Source organism: Chinchilla lanigera, unplaced genomic scaffold, assembly GCF_000276665.1.
Source record: "Chinchilla lanigera isolate Chin_1 unplaced genomic scaffold, ChiLan1.0 scaffold00029, whole genome shotgun sequence".
In the NCBI taxonomy this organism is placed as follows: Eukaryota; Metazoa; Chordata; class Mammalia; order Rodentia; family Chinchillidae; genus Chinchilla; species Chinchilla lanigera.
Window position 1 is genome coordinate 19,278,563 of NW_004955430.1, and position 16,649 is coordinate 19,295,211.

Sequence of the window (16,649 nt, forward strand, 5' to 3'; positions counted from 1 at the left end):
CCGAAAGTGGCAATGTAAAAGGACACGCGTGGAAAACGACAGAAGTATTTTCTACTTCTAATCAAGTCTTCTTTACACCCCTGGTTTCCTCTTCCGATGCAGTTTGTTTGTTTTATTAAATACTTTTGTTTGGGGCAAGAACGAGGGAGACCCAAACCCTGGCAAGCCCGCAGACCCCCAAGCCGAAGTCTCCGCGCGGCGCAAGAAACGCAGCCAGCACCGGTGCAAACGCGGGGACTCTGGCGGAGAATGTAAACAAACGGGGCGCCGGGCCCTTGATCTTTATTTAAATAGAGGCTTGTTTATCGGTGTCATCCTAGGAGGATTAATTAGATACATCTCTTCACAATTTGGTGTCTGACACTCCATCTTAGGAATGTCTTATCACAAGGTGTTAATTGGGGCCACTCAGCCACTTACGTTTCTATTAAACACTGTGAGGGACTTTTCACAAGTCTCAGGTTCTTTATACTGTACGGTGCAAAAATATACAGGACTTGAAATAGACTAGGGGCAGAGTCTGCTCTCTCCCTGCTGCGCTTTGGGTTTGGGGACTTTCTAAAGGGCAGAAATAGGCGCGCATTCCATCGCATCTCCCCACTGGCCGCGGCTGGTGCCGATGCGGGAAGGGGGCAGGGCAGATTAGGTGTGTGCGTCCGAGTTGCACTCTCTCATCCACGGCGAATGTATATTAAAAAGCAGATCTTCAAGGTGTTCGCCCTCGGCTCCCCGGTAAAATTCCGGGGCGACCTTGCCAAAGAGTTTTGGGCAGGCGCTGTGGTGAAGGCAGAACTCGGAGTTTGCGCCCCACCAGGTCGCTGGGGCGCAGGAAGGGACTGAGCCCTAGAAGGACGGAGGGGATGGGAGACGCGACGGTCCAGGTACAAACTCCCGGCAGCCTTAATTGGGCGCAGAAGGGGAGGAGGTCCCGGCTGATCGCTCGCCTCCCAGCAGCTAATCCTCTTAGCAGCTGCATTTCCGCGCCAAGCAGTTAGCAAAATGACCCTCCCAGCCAGACCTTTACCCCAGGGTGAGAGCGGCTGGAAAGGTTTGCAAGCTGGGCTCGAAGCCGTCTGCAGATAAGCCTGGCGGGGTGTCTGGCGGGGGACAAAGGGCTCTCCGCCCCACTCCTTGGTTTAACTTTTCGGCACGCCCAGGGTTCAGCAGGGGATGGGTCTTCGGTCCTTCCGGGGAATGTGTCCAGCTAAGTGAGCCAAGCCCGGGGAACTGCTGTCCACAGCTTTGTGCAAAGCGGGGGTACGAGGCACAACCGAATTCTCCTTTGTGAGTGCCGTGCCCACCGCCAACCTGAGCCACAGCACCAGAGTCTCCCGCAAAATCCAGCTGGCGGCAAAGGACGCCAGCCAGCAGCTACAGAGAAGGGCAGCCCGCAAGAGCCGGTTCCGAAAGAGCCGTGGGTGGGAGCAAAAGCCTCGTTGTGGGCGGCTTTTGTGACTCGCGGCAACCCAGGGACCCGGAACTCGTAGGCGCTCAAAAGACCGCGGGGGTTCACAGGGAGCTTACCTGCGCCCAGAAATTGGTGGTTCCAAGTAAAGCTAGGAAACCAACCAGGGAACTAAGCACAGGGACGGAGGTTTTGGAAGCTTGGATTAAGCCCGAAGCCGGCAGTCTTATGTCTGGGCTGCAAACACTCCTGGCCCCAGCCAACACCCATTGTCCAGACTTCGGGGCAAGGAAATGGTCCCATTCATCTTGGAGAAAAAGATAAACAAAAGCACACCCCACTCCCACTACAGTATCCAGTTAAAAGAGTTCCTTCCGTGAGGGTAGAGGGCCTGAGCTAGTGTTCACTCTGGAAAAAGGTGGAGGAAGACGCAAAATGAGCTTTTTCAAACAAAGAACAAACCCCATAGCACAGAAGACAGAGCTATGACCATTCCCTTATTGAACCACATTTATTAAAAATGACTAAGACTGTACATAAAAACCCAACATCTCTAAAAAGCCTACGGGAGCTGTGGCATCAGACTGTTTCTTTTTCATATTACCAAGGGGTGGAGTAGGGAAGGCCAAGGAACAGGATAATAGGAGTTTTCCTCAAACACGGTTCAAGTCAGTACAGAGTAGCTGCATACATTCTTAACTATCAAGAATATTCCCAAATATGGGGATGATGAAATTCTCCCCTTGCCCCTGCAGCTGTTGTTTAGATGATTTGCAAATTCTTTACAAAGCCAAAGCACCAATTTTACATTGTCTGAGACACCTATGTAGCCTATTTGTACAATATATTCCACATTATTCTACAGTGTATCTAAACACACACAACTGTACAGGGTTTTTTGTTTTGTTTTTGTTTTCTTTTCTTTCTTTTTTTTTTTTTTTTTTTTTTTTTTTGGTGACTTCCTTCCTCACTCTCTCCTGAGTCCCACTGGCTACCTCAGCACACAGCAGAGGCCTAGCATGTCCCAAGGGAGGCAATCTTGGACTAGGGCAGACACGGCTTGTTCCCAAAGCCTGCGAGGAATCGAGAGTCAGGTAAAACCAGCACTTTGACAAAAGTCTTGCTTGACTCCCAGGCCTAACATCTTTTGCCCCTGGCAGAAGGTTAATAGCAAAAAGCTGCCTGCTGAAGCCTAAAGCCCAGCCCCTCTTTTCTAGAAGCAAACCACACTAACACTCAGGGCTTTTACTTGCTTAAAGATTTACAAGTAGAAACCGAGAGCCAAAGACCTTAGCTCATTTGCTAGAGTTGGGCACCCAGTCCTCACAGCCTGCATCGCTGAACAGTTAGTGTCTCCAGTAAATAAATCTAGAATGTTGACTAGCCCTCGAGCTTTAAAAACACTTCCTAAAGTCCTCCATTAACTTTATTTTTAAAAGGAAAAAATGCTAGGTTTGTTTCAGTTACCTGCAGCAATCAAAAAGCTTTGGCACCTTCTTTTAGAGAATTGCACAAAACGGGATGCATCAAGGTGGAAGGCAAACGTCTTTTTGGCAACCTAGGCAGAGAAGACAACAAGAACACCACCAAGTCCATTTGCAAAGAGCTAATGCTTACAAGGTTTAAACGACTCTTTAGGGAGTTGTGTAAAAGGCGTAATATCCCCCCATGCCTTTTGAGGTGTCTTTGCTGTACTCTTCAGCATTAATGTCCTCACACTTTATGGAGGGAGAATTTTCATTACTGGAGGTGCTAGGAGATAGCCGCCTTCGCTTACAAGCACTGGTATATACCCCCGAATCATTGGAATCTAGAGACTTGATGGAAGGGGGTGTTTCTATCCAAGAAGAGCCGATTTCCTCTTTGACTTTCTCCTTGGAAAGCTGATCTTCAGAGAACACAGGAGGGCTGGTTCTGGAGGTCCATGGTAGTCCAGCTGCCATCTTCCTCTGATACGAACCTCGACCTCCCCACCCTGCCATTGCAGGGAAGGTTGGGTCGGGGTAATACCCCAGGGCATGGGACGTCTGGAGGGGCAAGGATTTAATACCATATGGGAGCAAGGTACTGGAAGTATATTCAGATTCATAGGAGCCGATGTCTAGTTTGTTGGTCCCTGGTTGCTGGACGGGCGTGACAAGCCACCTCTGGGGAGGGTTGGCCACCTCTTCGCTCTGTTGGGGTGAAAGGAGGCCGTTGGTCTGTGGCACGGTTCTCTCGCCATTATAATATCGGGCTTGAGGTAAAGTGTTGACAAAGGGCTCCGGGAAGAAGGACTGAACGCCGTACCGACCTCCAGGGACAATCTGATGGGATCTAGGAGAATCCGTGGGAGATGGAGTTAACCTGTCATTTTCTGAAGCGGTGTACATGCTACAATATAAAGAGAAACACTTAAAAAAAAAAAACCCTAATGTTGTCCCCAAACAAACCACCTCCCAGAAATGCAAAGGGCTCGTGCAGTTGGGTGTCGGTATGGAGAACGCTGGTGGACGGAAGGAATGGCAGCAGAAGATGCCCGGCCACTTATAGCTGGACTCTTGCCTTATTGGGGACAACTTCCCACCACTTAAGGAAAAGTTGCTTCCCAGGCATTATGTATTTAAAGTTTTGCAAATCTACGTCTGCACATCCTAAAACATGAAGAACTCAGAGCAACCCTCCCTCCTCAATGTGATGGAAAGAATGCTGGCTGCGGTACTAGAAAATCCAGATTCTACAGGGTAGGGTCTCCCTATTGGATGCTGTGAAAAATACACCCTCCATTTTCAGGTTTTCTTATGTAAAAAGGGAGGAGGGGAAGTAATACCACCTGTTTTTGTGAGGATAAAATGTTGGATGAAATGAGAAAGGAAACTATATAAACAGATTCTTAAAATTCAAAGACTCTAGCATGCCTGTAATCCCGGCACTGGGCTGCTGAAGCAGGAGGATGTCAGGTTTGAGCTCAGTCTGGGCACCTCAGCCAGTGACTTTAGTGAGACTGTGTCTCAAAGAATGCTGGGATGTAGCTCACTGGGGAGGCCCTGGGTTCAATCCCCAGTAACACCAAATAAGTAAATAAATAAATAAATAAATAACTGTTCAAATCCCTAATTTTTTTAAAAAACATTATTCAACTTTAAGACTTTAATTTCTTCAGGATTAAAAAAAAAAACTTCTGTGAAAATTCTAAAGCAAGATTAGAGGAGGATATTGCCTTTATTTTATTAAGGCAAAAATAAAAATAGAGAAAACTCCATGCATTGAAAGCTGACTGTAAAGTCTGTCCTCAGAAAAGTGATGATGCGTGTCCTGCTCACAGATGACCGGGCGGGTGTGAGTGAAGGTTGTACTTACGAATCATAGTTGTCCCTGAAGCCTTTTGCAAAGGGGTTATGATCAATCTTCAGCTGAGTTATCTAAAAAGAGCAGAGAAGTAGTTGTTGAGTGCTTCATCACACTAGACCTGGCTGGAGAGATTCCTGAGAATCTGGGGCACTCACGTCTGTGTTTTGGTAGGCAGTCACTGCGATGAACTGTGTCTCTGAGAAGGTAAAGGTCTGGGTCTTCGAGGGCTCGTTCAAGTCTTCCACACCATCCTCTGTAACCTCAACAATGTGCAGCCGTGGTTGGTATTTGTGTAAAGACTGTAAGACTATCATCTGAAAATGATAGAGAAAGAGTTGCCGAATCTAAAAAGTCCCTTAGAGGCTCAACACACAGATGGTATATTTGGGGATGGGACTTCTGCCTGCTCCCTATCAATAGTTTTCTTTTTTAAATATTCATCTATATGATCTTACGATCTTAGCATTGCTACTCTTGAAATTTAAAGCATAGCTTCATATAACTATGATAAACACTCTTTCCTAAGTCCCTAAAAGGTTTCAATATTTCTCTTCCTAAGAGTCAACTCAGTGCAACTGAAATCCAGTAAGGAAGTACAAATAAGAAGAGTTCCAAAGCAAGATTAGAAATAGGTGAGCAAACAGGTCACGAGTGTAAATATGATAAACACAGTAGAGTATGGACTCTTCTCAGAAAAGGTACCAGTAGCCAGAAGACACCCCCCTCCTCCTCCTCTGTCACTCTACCTGGGTGTTGTTGTTATTTGCGCCTTTGTTATTGGTGAGTTTTAATTTCCCAAAGGAAATCTCCTGTCTCATCCAATGGGAACCAGTATTAGGAGACTCTGGGTGGACATACATTTTGTTGCCTAAGAGAAAAATGAAACAAAACACAAAACCCCAGCATGTAGGGCTGTCTACAAACGGAGGTAGGGGAGGGAATACACAGCACGGTCCCCCTGGGCCAGAGAACAGCAGGACTCCACTGATACCCTCACCAGCCCTCCTTGGTCTTAATTGTCTCAAAATAGCCATCAGGAGATGGACCTTGAAGACTGATGGGGGCTCTCTCCAGCTGGAAGGGCATCTAATGGAAGGTGGTCTGACTTTGATGGGTGAACCCGACCTTGGCAGAGGCTTTCCCAAGGGGACACTAGAATGCCAGGAGTAGTTCTGCCCAGAGGCTTCCATAACTATGAGTTTCTCAAATGTAGGAGCGGGGGGGTGGGGCAGGGCTATAGCCAAAGGTTTTATATACATGTATAACAGCAGGCAAGAAGTATGACATTGTAATTCTCAGTCAACAAACTCATACTAACACCTCTGGATCCCAAATAAAGAGGGTTGGGGGAGAGGGGGAAAGCTAGACTTCAGTAGGAGTTGTCTGAGGCCAGGGTTCCGATTTCCTCCCAGCCCTGGCCTGCTTTCTCCTCACCCTGCATATTATTGTCGGCTTTGCCGCAGGTCACCCACTTGCCCCCCTGGAAGCGCCAGTGGTTTGGGTCGGCCAGAACCACCTCTACGAACACGTTGTAGTGGGCGGTGGGATTGAGTCCGTTTATGTTGAAGCTCAAGAAAGGAAACATGCGCCTGTGCAAAGGAACAGAAGCAGGATAAGTCATTTAAATCGGGACGCTCGAAAATGCACCCGGACTCGCCGCGGTTCCCCCGGCACTTGAGGAGGGTCAGAACGGGGTACTATAGGTCTGCCACGAACACAGAACCGGTAGAGTGGCCCGGAACTATGATAATATTTCTGAATTGGCAACTCTCGGGCTAGCTGCCTCTTTTCCAAAGTGATTTGCCTCCAAAGCAGTACGTATTTCCTTACTGCACGTGCTTCTGAGACCTCTCCTGACTGAACTTCTCAGCACTTTTACATGCTTATTAAATTTCCTCTCAGGATGCTAACAATTATGAATTTTTAAATGCACAAGTGCCCTAGAACATTGCGCACGCGCGTATGTGTAGTGTATGGATATGGATATAGATATATATTATATAGTTTTAGGCTAAACGTCTCTAAGTATCTCTCTCCCAGCACCCACTTTCACTTTTCTCTGAAAAAACAAAAACAAAGACAAAAACAAACAAAAAACTCACGACAACAAAACAGCAAAAAAGCCAGTTATTAGTTGGAGATGTGTCAGAACTTCTTTGCGCTCTAAACCGAGTCAGATCTGGCTTTAGGTCCTGCCTAACCGCTAGCCTTCCCTGGCCGGCACTCCAGCCCCAGCAAACGTCTCCCACAGGCGCCCTGTGGAGACCCTGGCGCCTCGAGCTCCAGGAGCCCATTCACCGCGCTCGGCAGCAGCCAGCTCGAGCGCTCTTCTCCGTCCGCGGCTCCTCGCCTGCCGGTAGGGACCAGCCTATCTCAGCACATCCGCCAGAAGCCGACAGATCTTGTGAAGCCAGCTTTGTACACAAGCCCAAATTTCCATTTCCGCCTCCTCCTTGTCAGTCCAGGTGTGGACGACGAGGGCGGAGGGAAGAGTGTAGTCTAAGCCGCCGGTGCGCGGACGGAGGGTAGCACGCACTGGAGCACTGGTGTCTGCCTTATTGCGGGGTAAAACACCTCAAGCGGAGCGATGAACGAATGGGCACAGTTCCCTCGTCCCCTGCTTCCCCCGGGACCACGCATTCTCCTTTTATCCCTTCACCCTGGGACCCCTCCAGGCTGCTCTCACCTGCCCTGCTTCGTAATGATCATCTCAGTTTGGTGACGGTGGAATTTGAGCCACAGAGGCCGGTTGCACAGGTAGACGTGGGCGCGGAAGCCGGATCCGGGAACCCCCATGCCCCCCAGTCCTCCGCAAGATCCAGCCGCTGCGGTTCCGGGATACGGCCCGTAGAGCGGGGGCCCCTGGCTGTACTGATAGGCGCCGGGGCCGCCGCCCCCGCCCCCGCTGCCTCCCGCACTACTGGGCGCGCCGGCTCCTGGGCCAAACTGCGCCCTCCCGGGTGGGCACACGGCTGCGGGGAATCCACCGGGGGGCAGCATGGAGCCGTAGGGGTAACGCGTGCCGTTGGGAGCCGGGTAAACAGATCCGTGGGGCGCCCCGGCCGCTGCCTGGTACGGGAAGAGCGAGCAGGGCGCAGCCAGCTCGGAGCCCTGGGGCGCGGGGGACTGCAGGTAGTAGCGCTCGGAGTTCAGGCTGTCCATGGAGTAGCGCGCGGTGGCCGCGGCAGCGGCGGCGGCGGCGGCGGCGGCGGCAGCGGCGGAGGGCAGCTCCTCCTCCCCGCAGGGGGAGCCCTTGCGGCCGTCCGGGGGCCCTGGCTTGGCCACCACCGCGGCGCTGGTGAAGGTGTCCCCGGCGTCGGCGTCACTCAGCATGGCCGCGGGAGCCCCCGCTCCAGCTGCTGTGGGCTCCCCGTTCCCCGCCTCGCACGAGAGACCGCCCGAGAACTTCTTGGGCGCTTTGTCTAAGTCCAGCCTCTGCGGCGAGGGGTCAGCGCCGGGGAGGTGGGTGGCGCTCCCGCCGCCGCCGCCGCCTCGCGCACTCTCCAGCGGGTAGAAGTGCGCGCCGGGCAGGTTCACAGAGCTCACCAAGAGTTGTTCCCCTAACTGCATGCTTTGCAAAGCTCAGACGACAGCTGGCTGCTTCCTCTCCTCCCGTGGCCTTCTTATTATACAGGCAGGATGGGGGAGCCAGCGCCCTCTTCCGAGGGGAAGGTAACTTCCCCTTCCTCCCGCGCCCAGGCTACCCACCTGCGGGCTCGCGGGCAGCCACAGCGCGCACTCGCGCACCCTGAAGCCAGCGTCCTTTCGCGAGGAGAGCTCGCTGAGTGTTTTAGGCAGGAAGTGGAAGCTGACCGAGAAACACTGCGCCTTTCCTTGTCCGTCTCTCTTGTACGTCTGGACTCCCACACTCACAACCAGGCAAAAGAGGATTTAAGATCCTTGTTCCATCCACCCACCAGCCCGCGCCTTTCTGCCCTATACCTATCCCCAAACCATCCGTCCAGTTGAAAGCTTGGAAACTTGTGGGCTGTCACTGGCTGCTTTATATACGTGCGGCCGGGGAGGGGTTTAAAAAATCCCACAGCTCGAGGGTCCTCCTATTGGCTGATGGAGGTGACACTAATTCAATTAGGCATTTACTAATTGGATCAAGTCGCCTGCGACTCTCTTTTTCTTTAGCCTGTTTTTTTTCTTTTTTTCTTTTTAAAAAGACTGTCCCGCTGTGAGAATGAGTCTTGGAGTTTAGGGGCACAGGGTTTGAGGGCTGTCTTGCGGGGTCCCCCTTGGCACAAGAGATATCCCAGCGCTGCGCGTGGGCAATGCAGGAGCAGGTATCGCAGGGAGAAAGTCTCTGTAACTGCTTGCAGGGGAGGCACGTGTCCAGAGGCTGTAGAAATGGGGCGGGTTGGGAGAGACTCAAGAAAAAGTCTTTCCTGCCAGAAGCTGTAATTTCAAAGGCACACCTTCCTCCTGTGTCCTGAGTGCCCAGGAAGCTCTTTTTGTTGGGTCCCATTTTTTACCCAGTGGGAAGGGTATGTGGAGAGCAGCCTCGCGCTCAGCTTTTGTGATTCCGGGACCGCGAGCGCACGGCACCATCCTCGAAGACCTAAGCGCTCAGCCTCTCAATCGGAAGCCCGAGTAGGGTGGGGCACTGGGGACCAAAGAAGAGCGAAACTAAGCGAGCCAGCCGTTTACCCTCACACCCTCGCCTGCAGCCCTGCGTTCTGGAGGCAGTCACTCTTACTGCACACGATTGAAAATCCACGCTACTCCGTTTTCTTCAATCCTGGGTGTTTCCTACTTCCCCACCTCCAACACCACCTTCAGTGGAGCTTGATACCAAGAAACAAAGGTTCTCTAGCAGCCGTGAGGCTGAGATTCCCTGACCTTTTCCTCCAGCACAACACAGAAGGTAGAATAATTAGTGAAATAATCAGTTTGATATTGAATTAAGCTCCTTTGCCCCAGCTGCCTGCTTCTTCCCTGCTTTTCCGCAGAGTCAAGAACCGCGCGGTCCTCTTTTATTGTTTTATTATTACAGAAGGGGTGGGGCACGTTTCCTTGCAGTGGAGGAGTAGCTTGAATATTTGCTGTTAATCAGCAATTACGGACGCCGCCAGTAATCGCTCCAGGAGCGCATTTTCCGGCTGAGATGTCGGACTCTGCTTCCCCAACCAAACGCGATCACACGGGAAACTTTTCGCTTACAACAGATGAGGTGGCCGTAGGATCTGTTGAGCGGTCACACACCAGAACAACACGAAGCTTTCCAACCCGGGTTCAGACCACGGCAGCACCTACTTCCACCTCGGCTGCATGAGGGTCAGACAGTGCAGCGGTCCCTAGCGCACGGGGAAGCTGCAGGGCGTTTATCTCTGTGTTTGGGGTGGTGGTGAAAACCGTAGGCGCGCAGGGAGGTTTTCAGGACACAACCCAAGGTCAAAGGGGCAAGTTAAGAAGTATGCGCCAGCGCAACGGTCGTGTCAGTTTTAGGGCAGAGACCCCAGAATCAGAATCTGGGAAAGCTGGCACCACGTGCGCTCAGCCCTGCGCTCCTACTCTTCGTCCCAACGCTTTAGTTCGCCTTTGGATGGCTGTCTGCTCAGATTACTTCACCGTCCACTCCTTGGTTTTAATTTGATCTAGGGGAGTCTTGAGGACTGGTTTTTCAAATAGTACGGCGCTTTTTACACACTTCATGATTTTCACCGTGGTGCTTCGTGGTGGCACACGAGCAGGAGCGCAAGGAGTGGAAGGCGCTGCGCGGCGTTGGCGACGTAGCCACTGGCTAGCGGGTGCTGGTTACACGTCATGGGCTCTTCCGCGTTAGCCTTGACCTGCGCTTGGGGTGTCTGAGGGAAAAGCAGGTGTGAGACCACATCTCACGTACTTTGGAAACTGGGTGGCCGAGGGTACTGGGCAGTTTTGCCCTTTAACAGCGAGAAGCAGGCCTCGATGTCCCTTCAAAACGCTTTCTAAGCGGCCAGAGAAACGCTGCGCAAATGGCAAAGTGCCATCGCAGGCAACAGGCATCGTTCCGACCCACTCTGGCGCAAATAACGCGGGCCAGCTGTCCTCCGTGCCACATCAGAAAGGGTTGATTCTATTCCATCCCCAGAGCAAGCCCATGAAAGCTCCTGGGTTCATCGAGTGCCACCAAATTATTAAATATATGCATGGTGTGTATCACTGAGATTGGATTGATTCTTAGGAAAGGGAATTGCAGTTTATATTTCCCCATCTCTCCAGAAAAATCTATTATTTTACCCAGAATCTAAAACATTTTACAAATGGAGAAGCAAAGGCAAATTTGAAGATTCTAAATAGTTTTAACAAAACTATTCTGAGATTCAGAATTTTTAGAAAATGGAGGTTATGTAAGAATATTATATTAAATCTATAAGTATATATATTACAAATTTCTTTTTAACAAAAAAGCACTGCTTCAACTACAGATTTTTTTTCATGTTTGTAAAGAGACAAAATCTCATTTAATGCTTCTGTAGTAACTGATTACTATTATTGTCACTGTTATTATTATTGCATATAGTATATACCTAGAGAGTACAGATGAACAAATGTGTGATTACTTATGTGGAATGGGTTTTTCTTTTGATGGCAAATAATATTTGTAACTAGAGAAAGAGACATAAAAATGTTTTCCTCTGTCCCAGACACACTTCAAAATTCCCACCTTCTTTTCCAAAAATGGAAACAGAAACAAAAGCTAAAGCAGAGGCTTCAGCAAACTTGTCAGGCAGTACCCTACTTAAGCTGGGCAAATAACAGAACCTTCCAGCCTGTTTGCTGTTTGATTTCAGTTACACCCCTAGGTTCATGAAATCCAAATGAGACATTTATTGAAAAGTGCCTGGTTTTACGTGGCTCAACTGACAGTACTGGAATACATGAAACAAAAACATCAACACTGGGGAGGAAATGTGGAGACCCCTTGGAACCCCAGACTCAAATGCTGGCTGGATTGACTCCAATCTTTACTTTTCAGCCTGAGATGGAACAAGGCGGGACCTCTGAGGGGCACGAGGAAGCCAAAGCCAAGGGTACGTGTGAGCATTATCGAAGATCTCATGTTTCATTGTCCTCAGCAATAATAGCAACTTCATGCCACTGGCTTATTCTGATAACATAAGGTTATAACCAACAACCAGGGGACCTTTTTTTTCTCCCCTTAAAAGTGCATGGATCTTGTCAAAGCAAAACTGAGAAGCATTTAGATGTAACAAGACTATTATGCATCAAATACATACAAAGATGCATGAATAAATTACAGAGGTGAGTTATAGATGAGTGTAATGACATATGGTTTACCTCCCATCCACCCTGCTTCAACTCCCACACAAGCAAGGGGGCCCATATAAATGTCTCAATAAACTCTATTATTTTCACCCCCACTAAAAACGTGTTATCAAAACACTGTCCATGTTATTCAAACACTTTGTAAATTCTGAACAGACTTGCTGCCAGCTCTCCTTTTAACCCTAGGAAAACATTCCAACATTAACCGGTCACCAGCGCTTCGCCTGGACTCTGGGAAAAAGTCAATAGGTTTTTTTGTGGCAAGCTGGTCCTTTTACTATTTATCTATGGCCTTTTCTTTGTTGATGTTACATTTTATTTCACCATCTCTGGTTCACTCTTTGGCCCATTGTTCTCTGATGAGAGAGCCACCTTAGCTCTGCTTCCATAGGGGGAGGGAACTTTTATCATGGCAAGGTTGTTCATGTTTCTTTCTTTTTAAAGGAAATTTCAGGTAGGATAAAACATTTTGGCAAGGACAAGTAGCTTTGAGTATGCTAGCATGAACAACATCTTACCAACACACTTTCACTTTTCTAAGAATTTATAGAACTTAAATTTCACTGTGACAGACTGAAACAGGCTGGTCACTTGCTTAAAAAGTAAAAATCCCCAGACCCCACAAATGTGAGAGGCAAAGGATTATGCTGAACTCACTATATTTTTTCAAACAAGATTGATCTATTTAAGCTATTGTCTTAGTTATAGGTCCATAGGGTTAAAATGTTGCTCACTGCTAAAGTATGAATGAAGGGGAAATCCTGAAATCAAAGTTAATAAGCATAAAAACATTGCTCATCATCAAAAATAAATTATCCTCTCCTAAACATTAAATCAAGAACCTTTGGTAGCGGCCCACAACCTTGATTTACCTTCTTAATGAAAGTATTTTTTTTTAAACTGCAAGTGAATTTCTGGATTTAGCTTCTGTTTATCATCATCATCTTTTCATATTTTGGGCATGCATATATTCACATAAAAAACAAGGAAAGCGCAGCACCTGCCTGGCAAACACAAGGTTGTGAGATCGATCCCTGGTACTTAAAAAAAACACAAAAACAAAAACAAAAACAAAAAGCCCTCATTCTCCAAAAACAAGGAATGCCAAATGAGGCAAAAAAGTAAAATGTACTCAAAAACTGTATTATGAGACTGTTTGGTTAATTATTACTGCATTAAGGTATGAAGTCATATAGGGCTCCTTATGTCATACTAAGTTTCCTACCTTTTCAGCCACCCAGTACTCAGTAGGTGCTTATCTGTTGTTGAAAGAAAGGGTTGCTCAATCTGTGTGCTACAGCACCTAACATAATCCCAATGTTAGGTTTTAAGCTTTACAACTATGAAAGGTAAAGTGAAAATGCTTTTCTTCTTAAACACACACACACACACACACACACACACACACACCCTCCTAAGTGAATAGACCTTCCATGTTAATCTTTTTTACACATTAAGAGACATTTTCCCAAAGACCACACAGTTTGCATGGCTGTTTTTGTGTGTACATTTCTCAATGCTAATATTTTTCCACAGGAAAGTAGAAATAAAGGTAGTACCACAATTGCAACACATCTGTTAAGAGGAGCAAAAGGCAGGTCTCCAGAAAGAAACAATACCCTGCATGTAAGTCAGTTGCTCGTCACTAACAGTGTTGGTAAAGCCTGTGAAAATTAGTTTTGGATACAGTGATACAGTTGCAGAATGTCTACGCAACAGGTGAGCAGAATCCAGTCCTGTTGAACCAAGGCTTCAGGACGACAGGAGCAGCTGGAATCTTTATCCAGGCCCTATGTGAGAAATGAGAGAGGGAACGTCTGAATTGGGGCAGACACTTGGGAGAAATAGCTAAGTCTCAAAGAACTGAAGAAAAGAGAGCTGAGGAGGGCTGAAAGATAGACAACAGGATAGGAAAACCAGGGAGCAAATTCCTTAAATCCTCTCTTTTTAGACTCTGAAGAGAAAAGCAGAACATTGGACTCAGAATTGTATGTATATGTGTCTCTTCATTAACTTCGGGAGTCTCAGCAAGCTCTGTAGCTTTTGTGTGCCTCAGTTTTCCTGCCTGTAATAATGGCACACACAATATAAAGCAGGTAGAATATCACCTTGCACAGGAAAGTCTACAGTCTTTTCTATTACTAACCACTACACTTACACGGAGCTCACTTTCTTCCTTTCTTGCTAAGACACTGGGGCTAAATGAGGACGAATATATCTTAATCTTCTTCCTCGCAAGAAGTCCCAGTCTGATGGGGCAGGCCCGGAGCACACAGGTCAAAGGCAACGCGAAGCAGACGTGGAAGCAGGAGTAAGTCAGAAGCTGAGAGGAAGCGCCGTCCTCCATCCGTTCCTTTCCCGTCCTCATAGGGAGGTGGTGGATGAATTGAGCCTCCTGAGAGAGCCGGGCTGGAAGGTGCACTTCAAAGGCTGGCGGCAGGGGCTCCCTAACCCCTGCGTGCCTTCCGCCCCCTCGGGCCCTCATTAGCATTCTGTTTTTCCCAGGGTCTCCCCCACACCTGCTGCCCAGCCGGGATTTTGCCGTTCCGGCCGATTACTTGTCAAAGAAAGAAAATAAGGTGTTTAGCTCAGGTTTTATTCCCCACCCCCTTGGTTAGATGCCCGACCCCGAGGGAGTTCGGAGTAGCTGGAAGCCTCCGGCGGGTTATCGCTCCAGAAGGTAACAGAAAGTCCAGAAAGACACCATCTGGGCCACCTCGCTGTGGGACCCTGCCGACCTCAGTGGTGCCTCCTGCAAACAGAGGACCAGAGTGGGCTGTGTGGCGGGGACTCTGGAGGAGGCCTCCACGCCTACCCGGGCTGGGCGCTCTGACCCCCGGGCAGAGTCTGAGGACATCCAGGCAACCACCGCCCAGCCCAGTTCTGAGGAATCTACAGGAAAGGAGCATCTGGACAGCAAAGAGCGCTTGGATCCTGTCTTCATCCACCTGAAGCTGACTTTTCAAGGTGGGAGGCCACTGTCAAACCCGCAACCAAGAGGAAAACAAGACGAGCTGCTGACCATAGGTTAGGCCCTGTGTAGGGAAGCAGATTTGAAATCAGATTCCTAAAATGTTATCCCATCTCAGAGAAGCGTAAAATGATAATTTGAGCGGGGAAGGCCCAATGTGCAATGCACACAACTAAACATGGCAGCCGGAATTTGAATCCAGGAGGTTTGAAGGCCAGGTCCCCAGGGGAGTGATTAAGCATGCGCGAACGCAGAGGTGTGGGGCGTGTGCGTGTGTGTGTGTGTGTGTGTGTGTGTTTGAGTGTGGCAGGTCAAGGAGAAAAGAGGGGCTAAGAGACAGTCGGTGTGCCTTCCATGGGAGCTACTGGACTGCGTCCAGGGCCCGGCCTTTAGAACCAATCTCCTTGGAAGAAGGCAGGCTTCACAGTTTTAAAACCTCAGTCGGGGTATCCAGGCAGTGGTCACTGGTTGGGCTACCTACAGCAGGGGTACAACTCTATGGGCTAGGGTGGGCCACTGTGCACGTTACTCCATTAAGCCTTCATTACTGCCTCTCTAAGGTAGGTGATTTCATCATCTCCACTTTACTGAGAAGAAAACCCATTTTACAGCTAAGAAAAACGAGGCTGTGTGAAATAAATTAACTTGCCGGAGGATACACAACTTGTGAGAGGCAAGTCCAGGCGGACCCGGAAGAAGCGGAGACGGCGCTCTCTCCCTGGAACTCTGAAACTTTTAACAAAGAAATTGAGGTCTCCCGACTGCCAACATTAACGGAGGGGCAATCTGCGGAAGGAGCGAAGCTACAGGCGCTTCACCCGCACCCACGCCCTCACCCACCCCCGCACCTCCGCATCCCCTCACCCCCTCGGGCTCTCTGCCGTTTCCTTTTCTCCTCCTACTCCAGGCCAGAGGTCGCGCAGCCCCGCCCACCCACCCCCACCTACAGGCGCGCTCCTAGGCTGGGGGTTTGGAGGCGCTGAGGGCGCTTCTGGCCTCGGGGCGGATGCTCGGAGCTTTTGAATTGCGCACGGGTAAGCAGCGAGAAGGCTCCTCCCGGCTGCCTCCCGTCTGTTCCTGAGGTTTCCGCCGTCGCAGGGATCCCGCATCAGGCAGATCTGGCACCGCGCGCCGGGGATCAGAGGCCGGATCTTTCTAGGCGCTCGGTTCTGCGCGGGCGGCGACCGTACCCACCGTGACGCACGGCTGCTCCACCGACGCGGGCGCGCAGTCCTCGCTAGGTCTGTAAGCTTGGCGCGGGCGCTCGCGGCCGGACTCCTGGAGCTTTCCTGGGTGCGCAGGACCGGGCCAGGAGTGTTTCAGCCCCACTCCTGCGCCCTCTGACTTAGATGCGAAGCCGGGCCCCTGTTTGCCCGTCGTTGTCATCCATAAATGCCCATTTACTTATTTCAGGTTGTCTTGATTGCAGAGATAGTGCCAGAGCATCCCACCTACTTCCTCCTGCTGTCGCTTTTGCCTTCCACGCTGAAAGCCACCTTTTCTGTACCTTAGGTCAGCCTCCGGGGCAGGTGCTAATTTGGTGCCTTTAACTCCACACCAACTAGAGAATCTATAACGATACATTTTGTGTAAGAATACATTCTACCATGTAAAATCAATATATATTTAAAAACATACTTGTGTGATTTTTTTTTTTTTAAAAGC

At 49.4% G+C, this 16,649-nt stretch overlaps 1 protein-coding gene across 1 annotated transcript; it reads right to left on the reverse strand.

The window, feature by feature from the left end:
• Positions 1–1,897: 1,897 nt before the first annotated feature.
• Positions 1,898–8,498, reverse strand: Eomes (eomesodermin). The gene is made up of 6 exons (XM_005387507.2): positions 7,422–8,498; positions 6,170–6,324; positions 5,482–5,603; positions 4,891–5,049; positions 4,745–4,806; positions 1,898–3,778 (listed from the first exon to the last, which is right to left on the reverse strand). The coding sequence occupies exons 1-6, from the start codon at positions 8,303–8,305 to the stop codon at positions 3,040–3,042; spliced, it is 2,121 nt and encodes a 706-aa protein (XP_005387564.1). The 5' UTR covers positions 8,306–8,498; the 3' UTR covers positions 1,898–3,039.
• Between the last annotated feature and the right edge of the window lie 8,151 nt (positions 8,499–16,649).